This window comes from Delphinapterus leucas, chromosome 9, assembly GCF_059928025.1.
Source record: "Delphinapterus leucas isolate spDelLeu-1000000601 "Yukka" chromosome 9, BTC_Dleu_Yukka2, whole genome shotgun sequence".
In the NCBI taxonomy this organism is placed as follows: Eukaryota; Metazoa; Chordata; class Mammalia; order Artiodactyla; family Monodontidae; genus Delphinapterus; species Delphinapterus leucas.
Window position 1 is genome coordinate 4,704,599 of NC_143137.1, and position 20,443 is coordinate 4,725,041.

The 20,443-nt window shown below is 43.6% G+C and overlaps 1 protein-coding gene across 1 annotated transcript; it reads right to left on the reverse strand.

Annotated features, from left to right (window-relative positions):
* Positions 1–9,935: 9,935 nt before the first annotated feature.
* On the reverse strand, positions 9,936–13,597 carry LOC149748334 (zinc finger protein 396-like). Its single transcript, XM_089917154.1, has one exon. The coding sequence runs from the start codon at positions 11,011–11,013 to the stop codon at positions 9,994–9,996; it is 1,020 nt and encodes a 339-aa protein (XP_089773280.1). The 5' UTR covers positions 11,014–13,597; the 3' UTR covers positions 9,936–9,993.
* Between the last annotated feature and the right edge of the window lie 6,846 nt (positions 13,598–20,443).

Here is a 20,443-nt window from a genome sequence, read left to right on the forward strand (position 1 = left end):
ACTGGAAATGTAAGGGTGGCTCATTCTCAACAAGTTGTTTGCATGCAAGACACTAAAAATTAAAGACTTAATATGTCAACAGAGACAATTACCTCAAGGCTAAAGCTTATTGTACAACGTCCGAAAAAACAAAGTTAGAGCAAAAGGCTTTTAATAATCTTCTCTGCTGAAGCTTTTGGGAAGGTGCTGATTGCCATTGGGAATCAACAGTCACTTAGCAGGATCTAATGACATCAGTATGAGTCATGCTAGTATGTAAAACTAGTATGAGGTCATTTTAAGCTAATCAAATGGGTGGCTGGAGAAAGGTGCCATTCACTATTTATTACCTCAACCAGCAACAAAAGGACTGGATTTAGTTAATGGAAACCAAGGGCTTAATGAAGCAGACTAAATGAGGAGGGTGGTGGTAATTGCGTCATTAGGGCCCTAATGCTGAGAATCTGTCTACCTCTGATATTGGCCCTAAGGCAACTTTTCCAAAGGTGATTCTATGGTCATTTAAAAAGCTTTCTGCTTTCAACTGTACAGCTTTTCTTAATGCGGTCACTGAAAAGTGGTTTCTGGGTTACTGGGAGTTTGTTCCGGGTCATTGGGGATGTTCGTTATTGGTCTGCAAAAATGTCGGTGATGCCCATCAAATTCTCTTCCAATGGCAGATGTCTAATCAGCCAGCTGATTGACTACATTAAAAAAAAAAAAACTAAAAACTAAAGCTGATTATATTGAATGGTTTCTGGAAACCAGTCTCATTTTCTTACTGTGCCATCGCTCCAGACAAGCACACAAATTATTACAGTTCAAGGAAGGTGCCATAAAAGACACATAAAGAGCTGTGGGACAGGGAGAGACCAAAGGACTGAGATTTTTTTTTTTTTTTGCGGTACACGGGCCTCTCACTATTGTGGCCTCTCCCGTTGCGGAGCACAGGCTCCGGACGCGCAGGCTTAGCGGCCATGGCTCACGAGCCCAGCCGCTCCGCGGCATACGGGATCCTCCCGGACCGGGGCACGAACCCGTGTCGCCTGCATTGGCAGGCGGACTCTCAACCACTGCGCCACCAGGGAAGCCCCAGGACTGAGATTTTTTTATATCTGATGGGTGGGCTCAGGAACTGCTCTTTAGAATGACTCTTACAGACATTCTAGAGTTAAAAGGCTAGAAGTAATAAGAAGCTGAGAAAACTGGTGTTACAGCTAGAAGAGCAGGATGAAAGATGTTATAAGATGATATAGACGGGGTAGCAAAGGCAACAAAAGGTAAAGAGAACTTCAGATTTCCGTTTGAGTATATGGTAAAGAAGTGAAATAATTAACCAGAATGAAGACGTGAGGGAGGTCCATGTTTGAGGAGGGGAAAAGATGATTTGGGCTTGGGATATGCTACTTGAAAAGGCACAGAGAGAGAGAAGGCAGAAAGGCAGGGACCCAGAGCCAGGATGCAATGTGCCCTTTGCAGCGATGTTCGTATTCTAATGGATCTGGAGTGAAGAGGGCAGGATTCAGTTTAGGGACCATCTGAGGGTCCAGAATCTTGGTTGCCAATTCCAGGATGTAGAGAAGGCCGACAGGGATGGGATACAACATGGTGGTTCTCAAACTTGAGTGTCCCTCAGGGTCACCCCGAGGGTTTGTTCAGACACAGTTTGTTCAAACTCTGGGCCCACCCACAGAGTTTCAGATTCAATAGGTTTGAGATGGTGAGGCCTAGAATTTCCATTTCTAACCAATTTCCAGGTGCTGCTCTGGGGACCACACTTTGAAAACCGCTGGTGTAGAGGAAGAAGTGTGGGCTTTGGGTTCAGAAGAATCTGAGATGTTTCCAACTCCATCAGGTTACCTAACCTCTCTGTAAGCTTCAGTTTTCTCAAGTGGAAAATGAAGAAATAAACTACTGACCTTGAAGACTGAAGGGTATGTGTGTATAAGCTATTAGTAGTGCCTGGTACATAGGTGGTGTTCAGTGTGTGATCTTATAGGCAGGTAGGTAGGAGGAATATAGGATGTTGGTAGGTAGGTAAGTAGACAGTCACACAGGAGAGCAGAAACCTGCCAGATGTGGGCAGGGAGGAGGATATGACAAGTTGTACAAGGAAATTTGTGATCAAAAGGAGGGCTTCCCTGGTGGCACAGTGTGTTAAGAATCCACCTGCCAATGCAGGGGACACGGGTTCAAGCCCTAGTCCGGAAAGATCCCACATGCTGCAGAGCAACTAAGCCCATGCACCACAACTACTGAGCCTGCGCTCTGGAGCCCGCGAGCCACAAATACTGAGCCCACACACTGCAACTACTGAAGCCCGCGCACCTAGAGCCCGTGCTCCACAGCAAGAGAAGCCACTGCAATGAGAAGCCCACACACCACAACGAAGAGTAGCCCCTGCTCACCACAACTAGAGAAAGCCCGCTCGCAGCAAGAAGACCCAACATAGCCAAAAATAAATAAACAAACAAATAAATAAATAAAGGAGATACGTCAGTAGAGAACAGACTTGTGATTACCAAGGGGGAGGAGGGATGGGGGAGGGATGGATAGGGAGTTTGCAACTAGCAGGTGCAAACTATTATATAGAGAATGGATAAACAACAAGGTCCTACTGTATAGCACAGAGAACTATATTCAATATCCTGTGATAAACTGTAGTGGAAAAGAATATGAAAAAGAATGTGTATATATGTATAACTGAATCACTTTGCTGTACAGCAGAAATTAACACAACATTGTAAATCAACTATACTTCAATAAAGTTTAAAAAGTCTTTTGGGGCTTCCCTGGTGGCGCAGTGGTTGAGAGTCCGCCTGCCGATGCAGGGGACACGGGTTTGTGCCCCGGTCCGGGAAGATCCCACCTGCCGCGGAGCGGCTGGGCCTGTGAGCCATGGCCACTAAGGCTGCGCGTCCGGAGCCTGTGCTCCGCAATGGGAGAGGCCACAACAGCGAGAGGCCCGCGTACCGCAAAAAAAAAAGTTTTTTTTGTAAAAAGGAGCTACGTCAGAATAGTAGCCTGCGCCAAAGAGCATTCAGCCCCAGGTGCTTCTTTACCTGATACCTAGGTTTGCCAGTATGGTTATTGACTGTTTAAAGGTACAGCTGGGGAGCAAGAATAAACATGGTAGCCAGACAGGGTCCAATAAGAGATGATGGGTCCAAACTGTGATGTTTGGGCTTCACTGTCCGTGTTGTGGGGTGACCGTGGCAGGTGCACTTCAAAAGAAGACACAGACTCCTAGTCTCAGAGGCTGGGGTTGAGAATCAAAAGATGGGTCCAGACTACCATCACCGAGACTCTTCTCTTTCTCCTGGCAAGGCTTGGGGCGTAGCATGGTGCCAAGAACATAGAGTAGAGGCAAGAAATGGGGAGAAAAGAAAGTAGAAAATTCTATCAAGTGCACGATGAGCTACATAACTTGCAGGTCCCAGTGCAAAATGAAAAGGTGGGGGCCATGGTTCCGAAAGTATTAAGAATTTCAAGATAGCGTCAGCATGTGCACCCAAGTGTGGGACCTTCCTAAGTGTGGAACCCTGTGTGTACCAGTCATGCATCCTGGTTACAAGACCACAGTATCCCTAACCCTGCCGTGTGTCTGCGGTGCACAGGCACTGGGAAAACAAGTAGCCTGTATTTGCAAACTCTGGAGCTCAGTTCACTGGCTCTGGGAACCTCTTAATAAAGCAGAAACTCCAAGAGAAAGAAAATCTCTTTTCTCCCACGCAGAATCGTTTAAGTGCAAACTGATGACTTAGCGTCTGATGTGGTCCTCTGAAGTGTTTTTGGGCTCCCATGACACTTTAAACATTGAGAAAAGTGAATGCCTTTATAAGGGGCATGCCTCTGCCACAGCTCCTGCAGTCGCACCCCTACCTGCCAGGCTCAGGAAGGGATATGAGTTGGAAGACCTGGTTTGAATCTTGGTTGTGAAAAGTCAGAAGTTCCTTGCTTGCGATCCATTTTGTGATGAAACTTTCACTGTCCTTAAGGTTTCTGCTGGCGGGTAAAAACCCACTCAAACCTGCTCCAAAACCTCCGTCTCCAATCCACAGTGGCTTCCCGTCCGCGGATGTGAGGCAGTACCTATGCTAGACACTAGGAGGCAGTGTTGTCTGTGTGAGGCCACATTTTAAGGAATTTTTTTTTCTGTCTCCGCTCCAGTTGCTAAAGGACTCTGAACCCTTATTGTAAAGAGATGACGGGACACTCAGTTGTCTACTTCACAGAAATTTAAATATATTAGCTTTATGAGGAGTACTGCAAAAAAACAAAAATGCAAGGGTACTTTTGACTGCCGGGTGCCGTTTTTAACTCGATTACATAAACCGTTCGACCTAAAACCACAGGGTCAAATGCTGGTTTCAAGACGGGCTGAAAGTGATTCTAGTGAATGACAGTCCTGGAACTGGAGAAGAGCTCAGGTTTTCTACCTCCCCCCAACCTTCCCACCCTACCCCGCCAACGCCCGCAGGTAAACTTGGAATGCAATGTAGCCCAGGGACTGGCTTTGTGATTCCTTATGGCCTGAGGCTTAAGAGCTTTCCTTTGTTGGCAAAACAAAGTAGAAGTGTTACGTCTAAGGCTGTTCACTCATCCCCACTGGGGCCACAAATCCCTCCCCATCCCACTTCCCAAAAAAGCCAGCAATCCCTGTCTTCTGGAAACACTCATCAAGTTCCTGTGATGGGTATAGAAAGAGCTGTACATTGTTTTCTACCATCTTATAGGATATGAAAGAGATAATTCATGTACACAAATAACTCTACGTGATAGTGTATCTAAGGAAATAATATGAATTACACAGTCCCTGCCACAAGATTTCCAGGCATGGTGGCAAGAAATCCCTCCAGACAGGAAAAATCTCGCTTCACAAAATCATGGCCCTTGAGAAAGGCCTTTTGGTCAGAGGAAAGGGAACAGTAGAAAAAGCACAACTCGGGTTCAAGGAGCAGCACAAGGGTATGTCTCTATGAGATAGTCTAGAGAGATGACTGGGAGCATATTTGAAAGATGCTGAATGCCAGATTAGAAATGCAGAGTTTAACATGTGCAAATCAAGAGCCAGTTGAGATTTTTAACAACGAAAGATTCCATAAGTGTCTTAAAGGAAGATGTGTAGAATAGAATGAAGGAAACACAAGCAAGGAAGCACTTAAAAAATATTATCCCCCCAAATACCTCTGAGTTGGGGGTGGGGAAGCCCAGACTGTTTGCCTGTGAATTCCCACTCCCTCACTTTGGGCTGTGTGACCTTGGGCAAGCTAGTTAACCTCTCTGAGCCTGTTGCTCATTTGTAACACAGGTTAATAAGAGTATGATCCTCATGCGGTTGATGTGTAGATTACTTAGATCTTCTGTGTAAGGCACTTAGTACGGTGGCTGGCATATAGTAAATGCTCACTAAATACTGGTTATAATGTTATGATGCAGATAATGGTATTGTGAGGAAATTGCAGCTCAAATAGATAAAAAACTAACAAGAGGTAAATCTGGGATACAAACCAAAGTCTTCTAACTCAGATCCAGTGTTTTTCTTCCTTGCACACACATTTTAAGAATTTGGGAAAGTCCTAAAATATTTCCTGCAATCTTGTGTTTTGATCTTTATGTCGAAGCACAAATTCTTTCAAGCACAAATTCTTTCATAAACAGAGACCCTGTCGAAGCTCCATTTTCAAAACTCTGAGGAAGAAAGCCAAATTAATTCCTACAGTTAAATGATTTCCAGTTCGTAGAGATTTTATATAGCTGAGGATTTAAATTGTCTTTCAGTTGAATCCATTGATTTGCATTTCAATAAGAAAATTTGATAGTATCTATAAACATGCTATAGAACAAAATGTATTTAGACTTTTTTCTGCTCTAAGAGATACACTGTACACTTTGTTTTTAAGTTATCTTGATTTTGAAAGTTTACTTTTTCAGCTGCAAAAAAATCACATGAGTATTTGACTTATTTATGCAAGTGAAACTCAGGTAATTGAGATAGAGTCTTCGGAAGGTAACCATCTATAACCTAGTGCTATGATAGCATAATATATGCTATGTAATGGCATAATAAAGTTATAATGGCAAAAACAAACCTTTCACAAAAGAAATTAACTCATTTTATTTAATTCCAAGCAACCTTACTACTATGAATATTTTTCTTTGGCAAGAAATATGTACAATTATTTTAGTTCTACAATGCCACATGAGGAATAGAGAAACTCAAAATATTTTGGCCAGAAATGAATCATGTGATAAAGGGGTGGGTGATGGGAGAGAGAGAGGTGTACCCAAATGCAGGTTCTGCCGCTGGCCACTCAACAGCCAATAAATTGAGGGGCAAGCTTCAGTAGAGAAGAAAGTTGCTTTATTCAGAAAAGCCGGCGATCTGGGGAGAAGGCGGACTTATGTCCAGAGACCAACTCCAAAGATTCTGCTCAGCCATGACAATTTTTTTTTTTTTTTTTTGCGGTACGCGGGCCTCTCACTGTTGTGGCCTCTCCCATTGCGGAGCACAGGCTCCGGACGCGCAGGCTCAGCGGCCATGGCTCACGGGCCCAGCTGCTCCGCGGCATGTGGGATCTTCCCGGACCGGGTCACGAACCTGTGTCCCCTGCATCGGCAGGCAGACTCTCAACCACTGCGCCACCAGGGAAGCCCAGCCATGACAATTTTTAAAGGGAAAAAAATCTCAGTTAATTGTTAAGGCAGGAGGTCAGATTCTGCGTCACTTTTCCATTGCGTGCAGGACTGCTGACTTCTCCCAGTCTTCCTTGCCATGCTGTCTTGCTCACGTGGCCTGCCTGCAACTGGTTGTTCTCTTGCCCACGTAATCCGCCTGCGTCCTCAGGCTTCATCTGCAAATTTACTTAGGGGAAGCTAGGGTAGGAGAGTTAGTCATTCTTTGACTACTTAATTCTTTATTTTATTATTTATTTATTTTTTGAGGCATTTGCTGCTTTAATAGATGGCTTGTTCCTCTCTTTAATTACAAAAAGAATGAGACCCAAATAAAAAGACTCCTACATTTTTAATAAATGAAAATGTACAAAACTCAATACTTATTCATATTTACTAGAGCTACAAAGTATAATCACTATCAGAAAATTGTAAAATTAAAATTTGTATTCTCCTCTCCCCTTACTAATCTAATATTTATCAATATTCTAACTAAGCAGAGCATGTAATCCCACATTTGTCTCAGGAGTTATTCCAAGCACTAGATATGACTGGATTTTCAGATAATGAAATGTTTACACTTCATGAGGAACAAAGAAGTTCACCATGAGGCCTATCTTCCCTTCTCCTTCTAAGGACTTTCATTTCTCATGGTTGCCTCCATATTGGGTAACGGTGGCACCATGGGAGACACGACAATCCATGTATTCTTGTAATACATACAGAGTTTTATTAAGAATCCCTGGAAAGGGGGACATTATGTTATATATTGTCAGAATACTTTAAAAAAATACCAGTCATTTACTTTTTAAACGAGAGAATCTGATTGAATTAAATGTGGGTTAAACTCAATGGACTCTTTCTTTTTTTTAATATTATTTATTTCATCAGAAAATATGTGGGAAAAAATTATCTTTTTATTACTGTTAAGAGTGTCACTAGACACTATAGGGCTCAATTCCATAAACTTAGATATTATGGTTCTATATCCCAAATCATGAATTCCTAGAACTTCTAAAAAAGGCACCAGACCTAAGTTCCTGTGAGGTTCCAGTTTCCCTAATTTAACCAACTCTTCTGGTATTTTAATTCACTTGATCTGTTCCTGACCTAACAACAATTATATGAATCCCATTTAGGTTTTCCTGTTATTAACATTTTCATGATTACAAGCCCTCCAATACATTTTATTACATTCATCCTTTTAAAATGTCCTCTGTTCAACATAATTTTGACAATCTCCCTTTTTTTAAATTTTACTCTCATTTATACTAATCGAATGAAACCAAAGATTTGTTTTTTTCTAAGTTTTCACCCTCTTTACATCTGTACATAGATTACTAAATATTTTCAATTCAGAAATATTATCACAAAATAATAGAACCACACATGCATCATAATTATCTTGATCCTGTGAGAAACCTGGTGACGTCAAAATAAACACTTTCAAGGTCAAGAGGAAGAGACTTAGCAGAGCTTTTTTTCTTTTAATTTTTATTTTATTTATTTATTTTTAAATTTATTTATTTTTGGCTGCATTAGGTCTTCATTGCTGCACGTGGGCTTTCTCTAGTTTCAGCAAGCGGGGGCTACTCTTCGTTGCGGTGCGCGGGCTTCTCATTGTGGTGGCCCCTTTTGTTGTGGAGCATGGGCTCTAGGTGTGTGGGCTTCAGTAGTTGTGGCTCGCATGCTCAGTAGTTGTGGCTGGCAGGCTCAGTAGTTATGGTGCACGGGCTTAGTTGCTCCACGGCATGTGGGATCTTCCTGGACCAGGGCTCAAACCCGAGTCCCCTGCATTGGCAGGCATATTCTTAACCACTGCACCACCTGGGAAGTCTGAGACTTAGTAGAGCTTTCTCTGGCATGGCCCATCGTAGTCCAACTTCTGATTGTGATGAGCATTTTAGTCTCAGAGCCCAGAATCCAAATTTTCTTAGAACTCAACGGTGTCATCACTTCTTTTTTTTTTTCCTTATTTTTTCATGACTATTCCTGGGGTTTTCTCTTTTTTATTTTTTTTAATCGAACTTTAGTGATTTTCTCATTTGTACAAGAGTATCAAAATGCAAGGTCTTAACATCATGATAAATTGTCTAGAAACTCATTTACTAAGAATGCATAAGACCCTGAAAAGGTTGTCCTGTGATGCCTGAAACATGTTCACAGCTGATTTATGCCAGAACAGAGGCCATGAAGAACTCTGAAGGATAGTCACCAGCTGTTAAGGGTTCCCATTTCCAGGTAAGTACGCTTCTCCATTATGTGCTGCACTTACCAGGTAACATCCGTCTTGTTTGGTAACATCAGTCTTTTCTTCATCTTCCTCATTTCTTTATGTTAAGGTGATCATCAACTTTATATAAGCACCCACAGATAACTGTTCATTATTAGAACACCCATCATATTTAGGCCACTTCCTGAAGACACGTAGAGCAAATCTTAATGCTTTCACTGAGATATTTCCAATATAAATTGTAAAGGAGATAATTTTTTTCCTACACAGGAAATTACTTAGTATCATCAACAGTATGTATAGATGATATTATACATCAACTATACCTCAATTTTAAAAATTGAAACAGAACAGTATGTAGGTTCTCAGGTTTTTGTAAGAGATGAGTAAAGTCCCTTTACTCACCTGCTTCCTAACAATGACCCTGGACATTTCAGCTTAGGTCTTGAGGTACATATTCTTTTGGGTCTCCTCAATCCTATTCTCATATTTTGAATCTGGTAACAGAAAATAAAACAGGAAATTTATTTTATTTTATTATTAATTTTTGGCCACACCACGTGACTTGGAGGATATTAGTTCCCTGATCAGGGATTGAACCCAGGCCTGCAGCAGTGAAAGCGTGGAGTCCTAACCACTGGACTGCCAGAGAATTCCCAGGTAATTTTTTTTAAAAAATGATTTAATCTTTGGTCTAGTAACTCCAATGTGCAAGTAACGAAATGGAGAATACCCACTTATATACTAACTCACACACTCCTTCTCGACAGGGAAAATGTACTTGTCTAAAAAGGAACATACTAGTTCATTATTTGTGTTAATAATGGAAACAGTAGAACATGTCTGCGAGTATCTTTTCAAGAGTTGCACTAGGGATGGAAATCCAATTTAAGCTTTAGAATTTCAATCATCTGAACTGACACTGTACTGAAAAGCAGAAAAGCAAACAATGCTGACAGAAAATATTCTACATTCTCTCCTGTGGCTTTTACAACCTTTGAAAGGAAATTGGTGCCCACTGAAACTACCAATTTATACTAAAGGAGTATTGGTGCCTTGTATCTGCTCCCCTGTTGAAAAAGTTCTCAGTAAATGCTTTGACTCCCTCACAGCACTGATGGGACTTTTTCTCCAGCATGTTTTTTCCTATGTCTGAAAAGATTTGAGCTCTGACTAAAGGCTTTCCTACATTCATGACATTTGAAGGGTTTCTCCCCAGTGTGGATTCTTCGATGTTGAATCAGGATTGCACTTCGGCTGAAAGTATTTGCACACACATCACATGTATAAGGTTTCTCTCCACTGTGGATCCTCTGATGTAGATTAACGGCTGAGCTCTGACTAAAGACTTTCCCACATTCATCACACTTGTGTTGTTTTTTTCGAGGACGGTTTCCCTGTCTCCTTTCAAACTTTCTGTCTTGTTCACAGGTTCCTCTAAATGTGAAACTCTGGGAAGCATTCATTTGAAGAGTGTTAGAAACTTTGTAATGCAGTTCTTTGCCTGAAGAAGTCTTTCGCCTTGAAGCTGATTTCACATTTATAGTTCCGGTGTCTCTATCATTTTGTCTTAAGGTGTGAAGCTCCTCCGATGCCCACTGCAGTTGCTTTTTTGTGGGCTTAAGCTGGCTACGTGTTGTCTCCTGAGTGATTTCACAAGTTGGTAGCTTCTTTGCAAGCATGTCCTCATTTCGTCCAAGAAAGACCTGTTCAGCCACCGTGTCATGCTCTTTCTCCAGCTCCTCCAGCATCACCACGGCTTCCTCTCCACTCTCTGGTTGGTTCTCTTGAAACCAGGCCTGCAGCTCCTCAGGCAACATGGCCAGGAACTGCTCCAGCACCAGCAGCTCCGGGATCTGCTCCTTGCTGTGCACCTCTGGCCTCAGCCACTGACAGCACAGCTCGCGGAGCCGGCTCAGAGCCTCCCAGGGCCCAGGTGACTCCTGGTATTCAAACTGCCTGAACCGCTGGCGGTGGGTCTCTGAGCTGTAGTAGCTGCTCCAGTGGCGGCTGGAGACCATATTACAGGCCTGCCCTCCCTCTCCCACCTTCATTACCAGAATGCAGTCAGGGTCCCCTGAAGTTTGTGGCAGGAGTTTTGATGTCTCTCTCAATTTTGCAGACATTTGGACTGGGAATAGCTCAGAACTGCTAGGCTTTAATCTTCAAGAAGGCGAAACTCTCCTTATGGACACTCCTCTGGCCTAGGAAGGACGACCCCACGTTTTGGGGGAGAAGCCGGGGAAGCAATTCTTTATTCTTATTCCTTCTAATCCAGGAAAGGAATCGACAGGTTAGGCAAGGTGTTGTGTATATTTAGAAAAGCAGAAATCAGGAGCTAACTTAAATGTTGCCTAATGATCTCATCTTTATGCTTAAGATCTAAGGAAAACAGGGATGAACAAACACAAAAGGGGCAAGGAGCTGCTTACAGAGGGTTGGAGAAGATAAATGAGAGAAGATCGCTGTCTTGATGTTCTTGCAGAACCATCACTGAGTAGAAGAGTTCAACTCATTCTGTAAAGTTCTAGAAGCCCAAATAAGGACTTAACCATTTGAAATCTGCAGAAATTCCAGTTCAGTTTTAGGTACAACTTTCTGTCATTTAGAGTGCTCAAAAAGGAACTTAATATAGAACTATGTTGTCATATGTATTAAAAACAAAAAAAAAGGTGTGTATGGTGCTGGTTTAAGGAAGGGTGCTACATGCATATGAACACATGTACAAAACCCTCCTGCTGCGATACAACAGTGGAGGACTTCCTTGGTGGTGCAGGGGTTAGGAATCCGCCTACCAATACAGGGCACATGGGTTCGGGCCCTGGTCCGGGAAGATCCCACATACCGCGGAGAAACTAAGCCCATGCATCACAACTGCTGAGCCTGTGCTTTAGAGCCCGCGAGCCAGAACTACTGAGCACGCGCGCCTAGAGCCGGTGCTCTGCAGCAAGAGAAGCCACCGCAGTGAGAAGCCCGCACACAGCAACGAAGAGTAGCCCCCACTCACCGCAACTAGAGAAAGCCCGTGCGCAGCAACGAAGACCCAACGCAGCCAAAAATAAAATAAATAAATATTTTTAAAATACAACAATGATTCCACAGGGAGGAGACTGAGGTAGAATAGAGAATTACCCTGTTCAGCATGCTCTTTTTTTCTGCACGCGTTTTTTGTTGTTGTCGTTGTTTGTTTGTTCCTTTTGGCCGATCAGCGTGCTTGCGGGATCTTAGTTCCCTGATCAGGGACTGACCGTGCGACCTCGATAGTGAAAGTGCCGAGACCTAACTGCTGGACCTCCAGGGAATTCCATGCATGTGTTGTTGTTGTTTTTTTTTTTGCGGTATGCGGGCCTCTCTCACTGTTGTGGCCTCTCCCGTTGCGGGCACAGGCTCCGGACGCACAGGCTCAGCGGCCATGGCTCACGGGCCCAGCCGCTCCGCGGCACGTGGCATCTTCCTGGACCGGGGCACAGAACCCGCGTCCCCTGCATCGGCAGGCGGACTCTCAACCACTGCGCCACCAGGGAAGCCCTTGCATGTGTTTTAATACAGAGTAAAATGAAATGAAAAGGAACCCCCTAACAGTTTTCCTGACATTGATGGTACTTAAGCAGAGTCTTGTCAATGAGTTGATGCTTTAAAAGGAATTCCTGGGCTTCCCTGGTGGCGCAGTGGTTGAGAGTCCGCCTGCCGATGCAGGGGACGCGGGTTCTGTGCCCCGGTCCAGGAAGATGCCACGTGCCGCGGAGCGGCTGGGCCCGTGAGCCATGGCCGCTGAGCCTGTGCGTCCGGAGCCTGTGCCCGCAACGGGAGAGGCCACAACAGTGAGAGAGGCCCGCATACCGCAAAAAAAAAAAAAAAATTGGAAATCCTGCTTTGGGTAAGGCCCAGTTCATGACAGGGTCAATACGTGGCCTTTTCATTTAGAGATGCTACGAATGAGGTAATTGAGGCAGGGAGCCCGGGAAAGTGGGGAGCCCTTGAACTACCCCATTTCCTTCCAGGCTCCAGGAGAGAAGGGGTGTTAGCCTCTCAGTTGCACAACCCAGACTCAGCAGTGGTTATCTGAGGCAGACAGAAGCCTGCAACCCTGTCTTGATTTTTTTTTCCTTATGCTTTTCTGCTTGAACATTTAATCCCTCTTTTAGTTTCAAATCAGCACACTGGCAGATATTATCAACAACCATTATCCCTGTCCTGAGGTAGTTGTCAACCCGAGGAGAGAAATAGGATCAGCTCTGGGGAAATACCGCCTGGGCTTTGCTTCTGGAGGCTGTAATTGCCTCTGTCAGGAGAGGGATAAAATTCCACTTCCCTCTCTGCCCACAGAAACCAGTGTGAAATTCTCTTCCCCTGCATTCCTCTGGGCTGGTCCTATTGAGAACGAGGCTGGCTCCGGACAAGAAGGAAATTAAAGCAGACTGCCCCAGTTACAAGGTCTCACCAGATCCTTGCAGCTGCTGTGGCCTTCTCCAGGTCTGCTGACCTCCCCCCAGGCACCATGGCCTGCTGACTGCCAAGGCCATCTCACATCCTTAGCTCGTGTCCACTCTGATGGACTTGCCCTTGCCCAGGTTGACTGATGGATTTAGCACTGATCCCTGACTTGGCCATAATCTTTCTGATGAGGTCACCTTCCTGGCTTTGCACCTTCAGCCTGGTGCTACCTCCGCCTCCTGTGAGTCAAATGGTGTGCACACCCACTTGTCATCGAGGAAGCGAAAAACAAGTTCTGTCCCTCTTGATGAAATACCTGATTACTTTATGCTTTGCATAAAGAGAAATTTGCTTCAGGGAGGACATAATATATAAATGCTGGACTTCCCTGGTGGCGCAGTGGTTACAAATCTGCCTGCCAATGCAGGGCACACGGGTTGAGCCCTGGTCCGGGAAGATCCCACATGCCGTGGAGCAACTAAGCCCGTGTGCCACAACTACTGAGCCCTCACACCACAACTACTGAAGCCCACGTGCCTAGAGCCTGTGCTCTGCAACCAGAGGAGCCACCGCAATGAAGAGTAGCCCCCCGCTCACCACAACTAGAGAGACCTACGTGCAGCAACGAAGACCCAATGCAGCCAAAATTAAATTAATTAATTAATTAAAAAAATATATATATAGGGCTTCCCTGGTGGCGCAGTGGTTGAGAGTCCGCCTGCCGATGCAGGGGACACGGGTTTGTGCCCCGGTCCGGGAAGATCCCACATGCTGCGGAGCGGCTGGGCCCGTGAGCCATGGCCGCTGAGCCTGCGCGTCCAGAGCCTGTGCTCCACAATGGGAGAGGCCACAACAGTGATAGGCCCGCGTCCAGCAAAATAAAAAAAAAAAAAATATATATATATATATATATATATATAAAACAATGCTGAAAATGGGATCGCCTTTTAAAAGGGAGAATGTCTATTCAGCCTAATTCGGGGACTGTTCCTTTTATCCCCATTGTTCAGACTAACTCTACAGTTTGTGAATTAACCAGATATTTTCCCTTATCTTGTTTGGCCATCTGCCTTGCTTCTCAGTTATTTAGAAAGTGTTTTAATAGCACCTTTACCAATAAGTAAAGAAACAGAAAATGACATTTTTTTGACAGAAGCTTTTTTTGTTTGTTTGTTCATTTGTTTTTTACTATTAGATTATGTGGGAAGAGTAGAATTTTACTAAGGATTGAATTGAATATCTTCTGAAAACGGCAGGCTAAATCATGGGGAACAACTCTTTCACTGAGAAGATTTAGGAAAGCTGCACAAAATATAATAATACTTTGCTTACAGGCATCAGGGGAACTAACTGCACAGTATGGACTTACAGGGCTGAGATCTATACAACAATTGAACTGAAGGAGGAACATCCAGCTGTAGGCCTTCTGTTGTCCCAGGGCATCTGCTAATGCCTGAGAAAGTGACTGAAAGATTGAGAAGCTGAGCAGTTACTATGAAAGCCTTGTGCGGGGACCTCCCGTCTTCATACCTCTCCCTGTGCCTTCAGTGAAATCCTACATATGGCAGGCTCAGTGCAGACTTAGTGATTGGTGAGTACAGGTCACTGATATGAGCTAGTCTAGTCTCCTTTCCTCCAGCATAACTAGAAAGTAAGACTTTGCTTTAGGAATACATGGTAGGTCCTGGCTAAGCTCAAACTAGAACTCAGAGTATGGAGGATCGGCATCTGGGAATTCCTCCAGGTGCCCTATTGGCATGAATTGGTATGAACAGAGACCTTGGTCTGGGGGCTGGTGGGGGATGAAGGGTGGGATGCGTGGATGCCTGAGGAGAATGGGCAGAATGAGGATAAAGAGTGAGGATGGGTAAGCACATGTCACCATCACTATTTTTTTAATTTTTTATTGGAGTAGAGTTGATTTATAACGTCATTAGTTTCAGGTGTACAGCAAAGTGAGTGGGTTATACATATACGTATACACACTCTTTTTTAGATTCTTTTCCCATACAGGTCATTACAGAGTAATGAGTAGAGTTCCCTGTGCTCTACAGTAGGTCCTTACTGGTTATCTATTTTATATATAGTAGTGTGTGTATGTCAGTCCCAGTTTATTTCGCCCCCCCCGTCACTATTGACTGAGGGGGTAGGGCCCCACAGGGCAAGAGATGTGCTCCCCAAAGGCTCTGTCGCAGAGCTGGGAGCCTCTAAGGACCAGGTGACAGACTGAATCACAAAGCTGGTGGGAGGTCCATCCTCTACGGTCTGCACATTTGGTCCTCCATGGACCATTGCAGCCACCTGCAGAGGACAGCAGGATCCAGTCGAGCTGGGTACCCAAGAAGGGTGCAAGCAGCAAAGGCCAGGGCGAGATACCTCAGAAGAAAGCCGGGCAGAAGGACATAACCCAGCCCTGATGGATCCCAGAAATTCCCTGGGGAGTGAGTGGGGCTGGGGAGAATAAAAGGTGCTGAGTTGTCTCATGAGCATGTGGGAACTGAGGCTCTTCATGTTCACAGTGTTAATTCAGTTCCACCCTGAGTGGGGCCCGGGACCTTTCGCTCCAGATGAGAAATAATAATTTTGGGTGGTGGGGAAGGATAGACTGGGGGTTTGGGATTGTTCTATACACGCTGCTATATTTAAAATAGATAACCAACAAGGACCTACTGTGTAACACAGGGAACTCTGCTCAATATTCTGTAATAACCTAAATAGGAAAAGAATTTGAAAAAAAATAAATACATGTAAATGTATAACTGAATCACCTTGCTGTATACTTGAAACTAACACAACATTGTTAATCAACGATACTCCAATATAAAATAAAAATTAAAAATAAATAATTTTATGAAGGAAAATTTTTCAGACAGAGATCACTCTTTCATAAATGTATAGAAATTCAAGTTTTAAAAATTATCCTTTTTAGGGACTTCCCTGGTGGCACAGTGGTTAAGAATCCACCTGCCAGTGTAGGGGACACGGGTTTGAGCCCTGGTCTGGGAAGATCCCACATGCCACACAGCAGTGAAGCCCGTGCACCACAACTACTGAGCCTGTGCTCTAGAGCCCACGAGCCACAACTACTGAGCCCACGTGCCACAACTGCTGAAGCCCACGCACCTAGAGCCCGTGCTCCTCAACAAGAGAAACCACTGCAATGAGAAGCCCGCACACCGCAACGAAGAGTCACCCCCACTCGCCGCAACCAGAGAAGGCCCGAGTGCAGCAACGAAGACCCAACACAACCAAGATAAATAAATAAATTTTTTAAAAAATTTAAATTATTAGTTTTTTTTTGCTATTGAGTTATAGGAGTTCCTTACATATTTTGGAAATGTATCCCTTATCTGACATATGGTTTGCAAATATTTTCTCCCATTCTGTAGGTTGACACAGCATTTTATTGTTTCCTTTGCTATGAAGAAGCTTTTCAGTTTGACGCAATCCCACTTGTCTATTTTTGCTTTGTTGCCTGTGCTTTTGGTGTCACACCCAAGAGGTCATTGCCAAGACCAATGTTGTGAAGCTTTAAAAAGAATGAGCTAAAGAGTAGAGTAGACATTTTTCCAAAGAAGACATACAAATGGCCAATAAGTATACGAAAAGATGCTCAATATTACTACTCATCAGGAAAATACAAATCAAAGCCCAAATGAGGTATTACCTCATACCTGTTAGGATGGCCATTAAAAAAAAAAAAAAGGTAAGTGTTGGTGAGGATGTAGAGAAAGGCAGCTCGTACACTGCCAGTGGAAACGCCGAATAGTGCAGTCATTATGGAAAAACAGTGTGGAGGGGTTACGAACAAATTTAAATAGAACTACCATCTGATCCAACAATTCCACTTCTGGGTATTTAGCCAAAAGAGAATCAGGATCTTGAAGAGATATCAGCACGTCAGTAACTGATTAGCACAGGAATTCTGGGAATTCAGAATTGCAGCATTGCAGCATTAGTCACAATAGCCAAGATGTGGAAACAACCTAAATGTCCAGGATGGATGAATGGATAAAGTAAATGATATAATGGAATATTATCCAACCTTTAAAAAGAAGGAAATTCGGAATGTGTGACAACATGGATGAAGCTTGAAGATATTCTGCTAAGTGAAATATGCCAGTGACAGGACAAATGCTGCATGGTTGCACTTACACCATCCAAAACAGTCAAACTCATAGCATCAGAGAGTAGAATGGTGGTCGTCAGAGGCTGCAGGAAGGGGAAAAGGGTGTATTGTGAATCAATGGGCATAAAATGTCAGTTTGCAAGATGAATAAATTCTAGAGATCTGCCTTGCAACATTGTCCCTATAATTAACAATACTGCATTGTAGGGACTTCCCTGGTGGCGCAGTAGTTAAGAATGCGCCTGCCAATGCAGGGGACAGGGGTTCGAGAAGATCCCACATACAGCAGAGCAACTAAGCCCGGGCACCACAACTACTGAGCCTGTGCTGTAGAGCCCGTGAGCCACAACTATTGCGCCCGCGTGCTACAGAGCCCGTGCTCCGCAACAAGAGAAGCCAACTGCAATGAGAAGACCACACACCTCAACGAAGAGCAGGCCCCGCTCGCCACAACTAGAAAAAGCCCGCACGCGGCAACAAAGACCCAACGCAGCCAAAAATAAATAAATAAATTTATTTTAAAAATACTGTATTGTACACTTAAAATTTTATTGTTATTAGATCTCATTGTTAAGTGTTATCATAATAAAATTTCAAATCACACTTTTTTCTTCAATTCATTTTCAAGTTTCTGCTCTCAACCAGATTTTGTTGAAATTACAAAGGAAGATTCTATCCTCAAAGAGGCTATGGTCTTACCAGAGAGACATTCAAGGAACTTTTTTGAAAATAGCAAGGTACACTGACTGTTTAACTGGCAGTGAAACTGACAACTGCTATTCCTCTTGTTGCATTTCAAGTTTCATAATTCTAATCCACAGTGTCACTTCACTTCCCAATTCCAACTGACATCTTTTTGATGTACATTTTGGGTTGATGCCTAAGGACATTTAAAAACAGTTTAGTGCTGAACATAAGCTGAATATATTCCCAGAATTCCCGTGCTAATCAATTATTTATCCCTTACATATGCTAAGACCAAAAATGAAAAAAAGTTCTATATTTCAGGTTGACAGGAGGTTTTGGGAGACTAGCAAGAACAAAATACTTTTGAGTTTTAAGTCTTAAAAAATGAGCTTCCCAGTTCACTTATACTTAGTCTAAACAAGGCAAAGATTATTCCTTTGCCACCATAGTTAAAAATAAACATAAATTATGAGGAACTTATACTTTATATGGAGTGTTTTAGTTTTTTAACATGAGAGTTATTGGGATTTTCTCATACAACTAGTACACATACTGTGATTCTTTGGTTTTAATTCAAAAGGTAATAAAAATGCTAAATTGCCACTTCAATAGCGTCTTTTTATCCATGACCTTCTCATTTTTGTATACATATATTTTTTTTTGGCTGGACTGCATGGCCTGTGGGATTTTAGTTCCCTCGACCAGGGATCGAACCCAGGCCCTCAGCAATGAGAGCACAGAGTCCTAACCACTGGACCACCAGGGAATTCCCCATACATTTTTCAATAGACTTTATATTTTTAAGTAACTTTAAATTTACAGGAAAATTGAGAAGATAGTATTAATGCAAAGAGTTCCCGTGTACCTGGCACCCACTTTCACCAATTATTAACATCTTAAATTGGTATGGTATACTTGTTACGTTTAATAAATCAATATTAATACATTATCATTAACTAAAATATATACTTTATTTGGATTTCCTTGGTTTTTTCCCTAATGTCCTTTTTCTGTTCCAGGATCCACCCAGGAAATCGTGCTGAATTTATTTTATTTTATTTTTTAAAGGAGAATGATTTATTTATTTACTTTAAAATTTATTTGTTTATTGATTTGGCTGTGTCGGGTCTTACTTGCAGCACGTGGGATGTTCATTGCGGCATGTGGGATCTTTCGTGGTGGCGCATGGGCTCTCTAGTTGTGGTGTGCAGGCTCCAGAGTGCACAGGCTCAATAGTTGCAGTGCACGGGCTTAGTTGCCTCCTGGCGTGTGGGATCCTAGTTCCCCAGCCAGGGATGGAACCCATGTCCCCCGCATTGGAGGGCGGATTCTTTTTTTTTTTTTTTTTTTTTTTGCGGTACGCGGGCCTCTCACTGTTGTGGCCTCTCCCGCCGCAGAGCACAGGCTCTGGACGCGCAGGCCCAGTGGCCATCGCTCACGGGCTCAGCCGCTCCGCGGCATGTGGGATTCTCCCGGACCAGGGCACGAACCCGTGTCCCCTACACCGGCAGGCGGACTCTCAACCACTGCGCCACCAGGGAAGCCCATGGAGGGCGGATTCTTAACCACGGGACCACCAGGAAAGCCCCCTCGTGCTGAATTTAGTTGTCATCTCTCCTTAGGCTCCTCTTGGCTGTAACAGTTCACAGACTTTCTTTTCCTGGGTAACCGTAACAGTTTTGAAGAGGACTGTCTGGTATGTTGAAGGACGCCCCTCTATTGAAATGTCCTTGACGTTTTTCTCGTGGTTGGACTGAGTCTGTGGGTTTTGGGAGGAAGACCACAGAGGTAAAGTGCCCTTCTCATCACATCATATCAAGGATACATACTGTCAACATGGCTCACCACTGTTGGTGTTGACCTTGATCATCTGGCTGAGGTGGTGTTTGTCAGGTTTCTCCACTGGAAATTATTATTTTAAGATTTTAAATTTTATTTATTTATTTTATTTTATTTATTTATTTGAAAGCCTGCGCACAGCAACAAAGACCCAACGCAGCCCAATAATAATAATAAAAATATATAAATAAATAAAATTAAAACACAGCTGTAAAAAAGATTTGTTCCAGTTTTGGCCATTGGGAGCTCTTTCAGTTGGCTCTTGTGCACCTTTGATACCCCTCCACCAACGTAAGAATTTTTTTTTTTTTTGGCTGCACCATGCAGCATGTGGGATCTTAGTTCCCCACCCAGGGTTTGAACCAATGATGCCTGCATTGGGAGCACAGAGTCCTAACCGCTGGACCGCCAGTGAAGTCCCGTTCCAGGCTCATTTTGTATATTTCCTGCTAGAATCGCAGAATCAG

Excerpts from the sequence above, each read along its gene's own strand:
- LOC149748334 (XM_089917154.1), bottom strand. The coding sequence starts at position 11,013 with ATGTCTGCAAAATTGAGAGAGACATCAAAACTCCTGCCACAAACTTCA.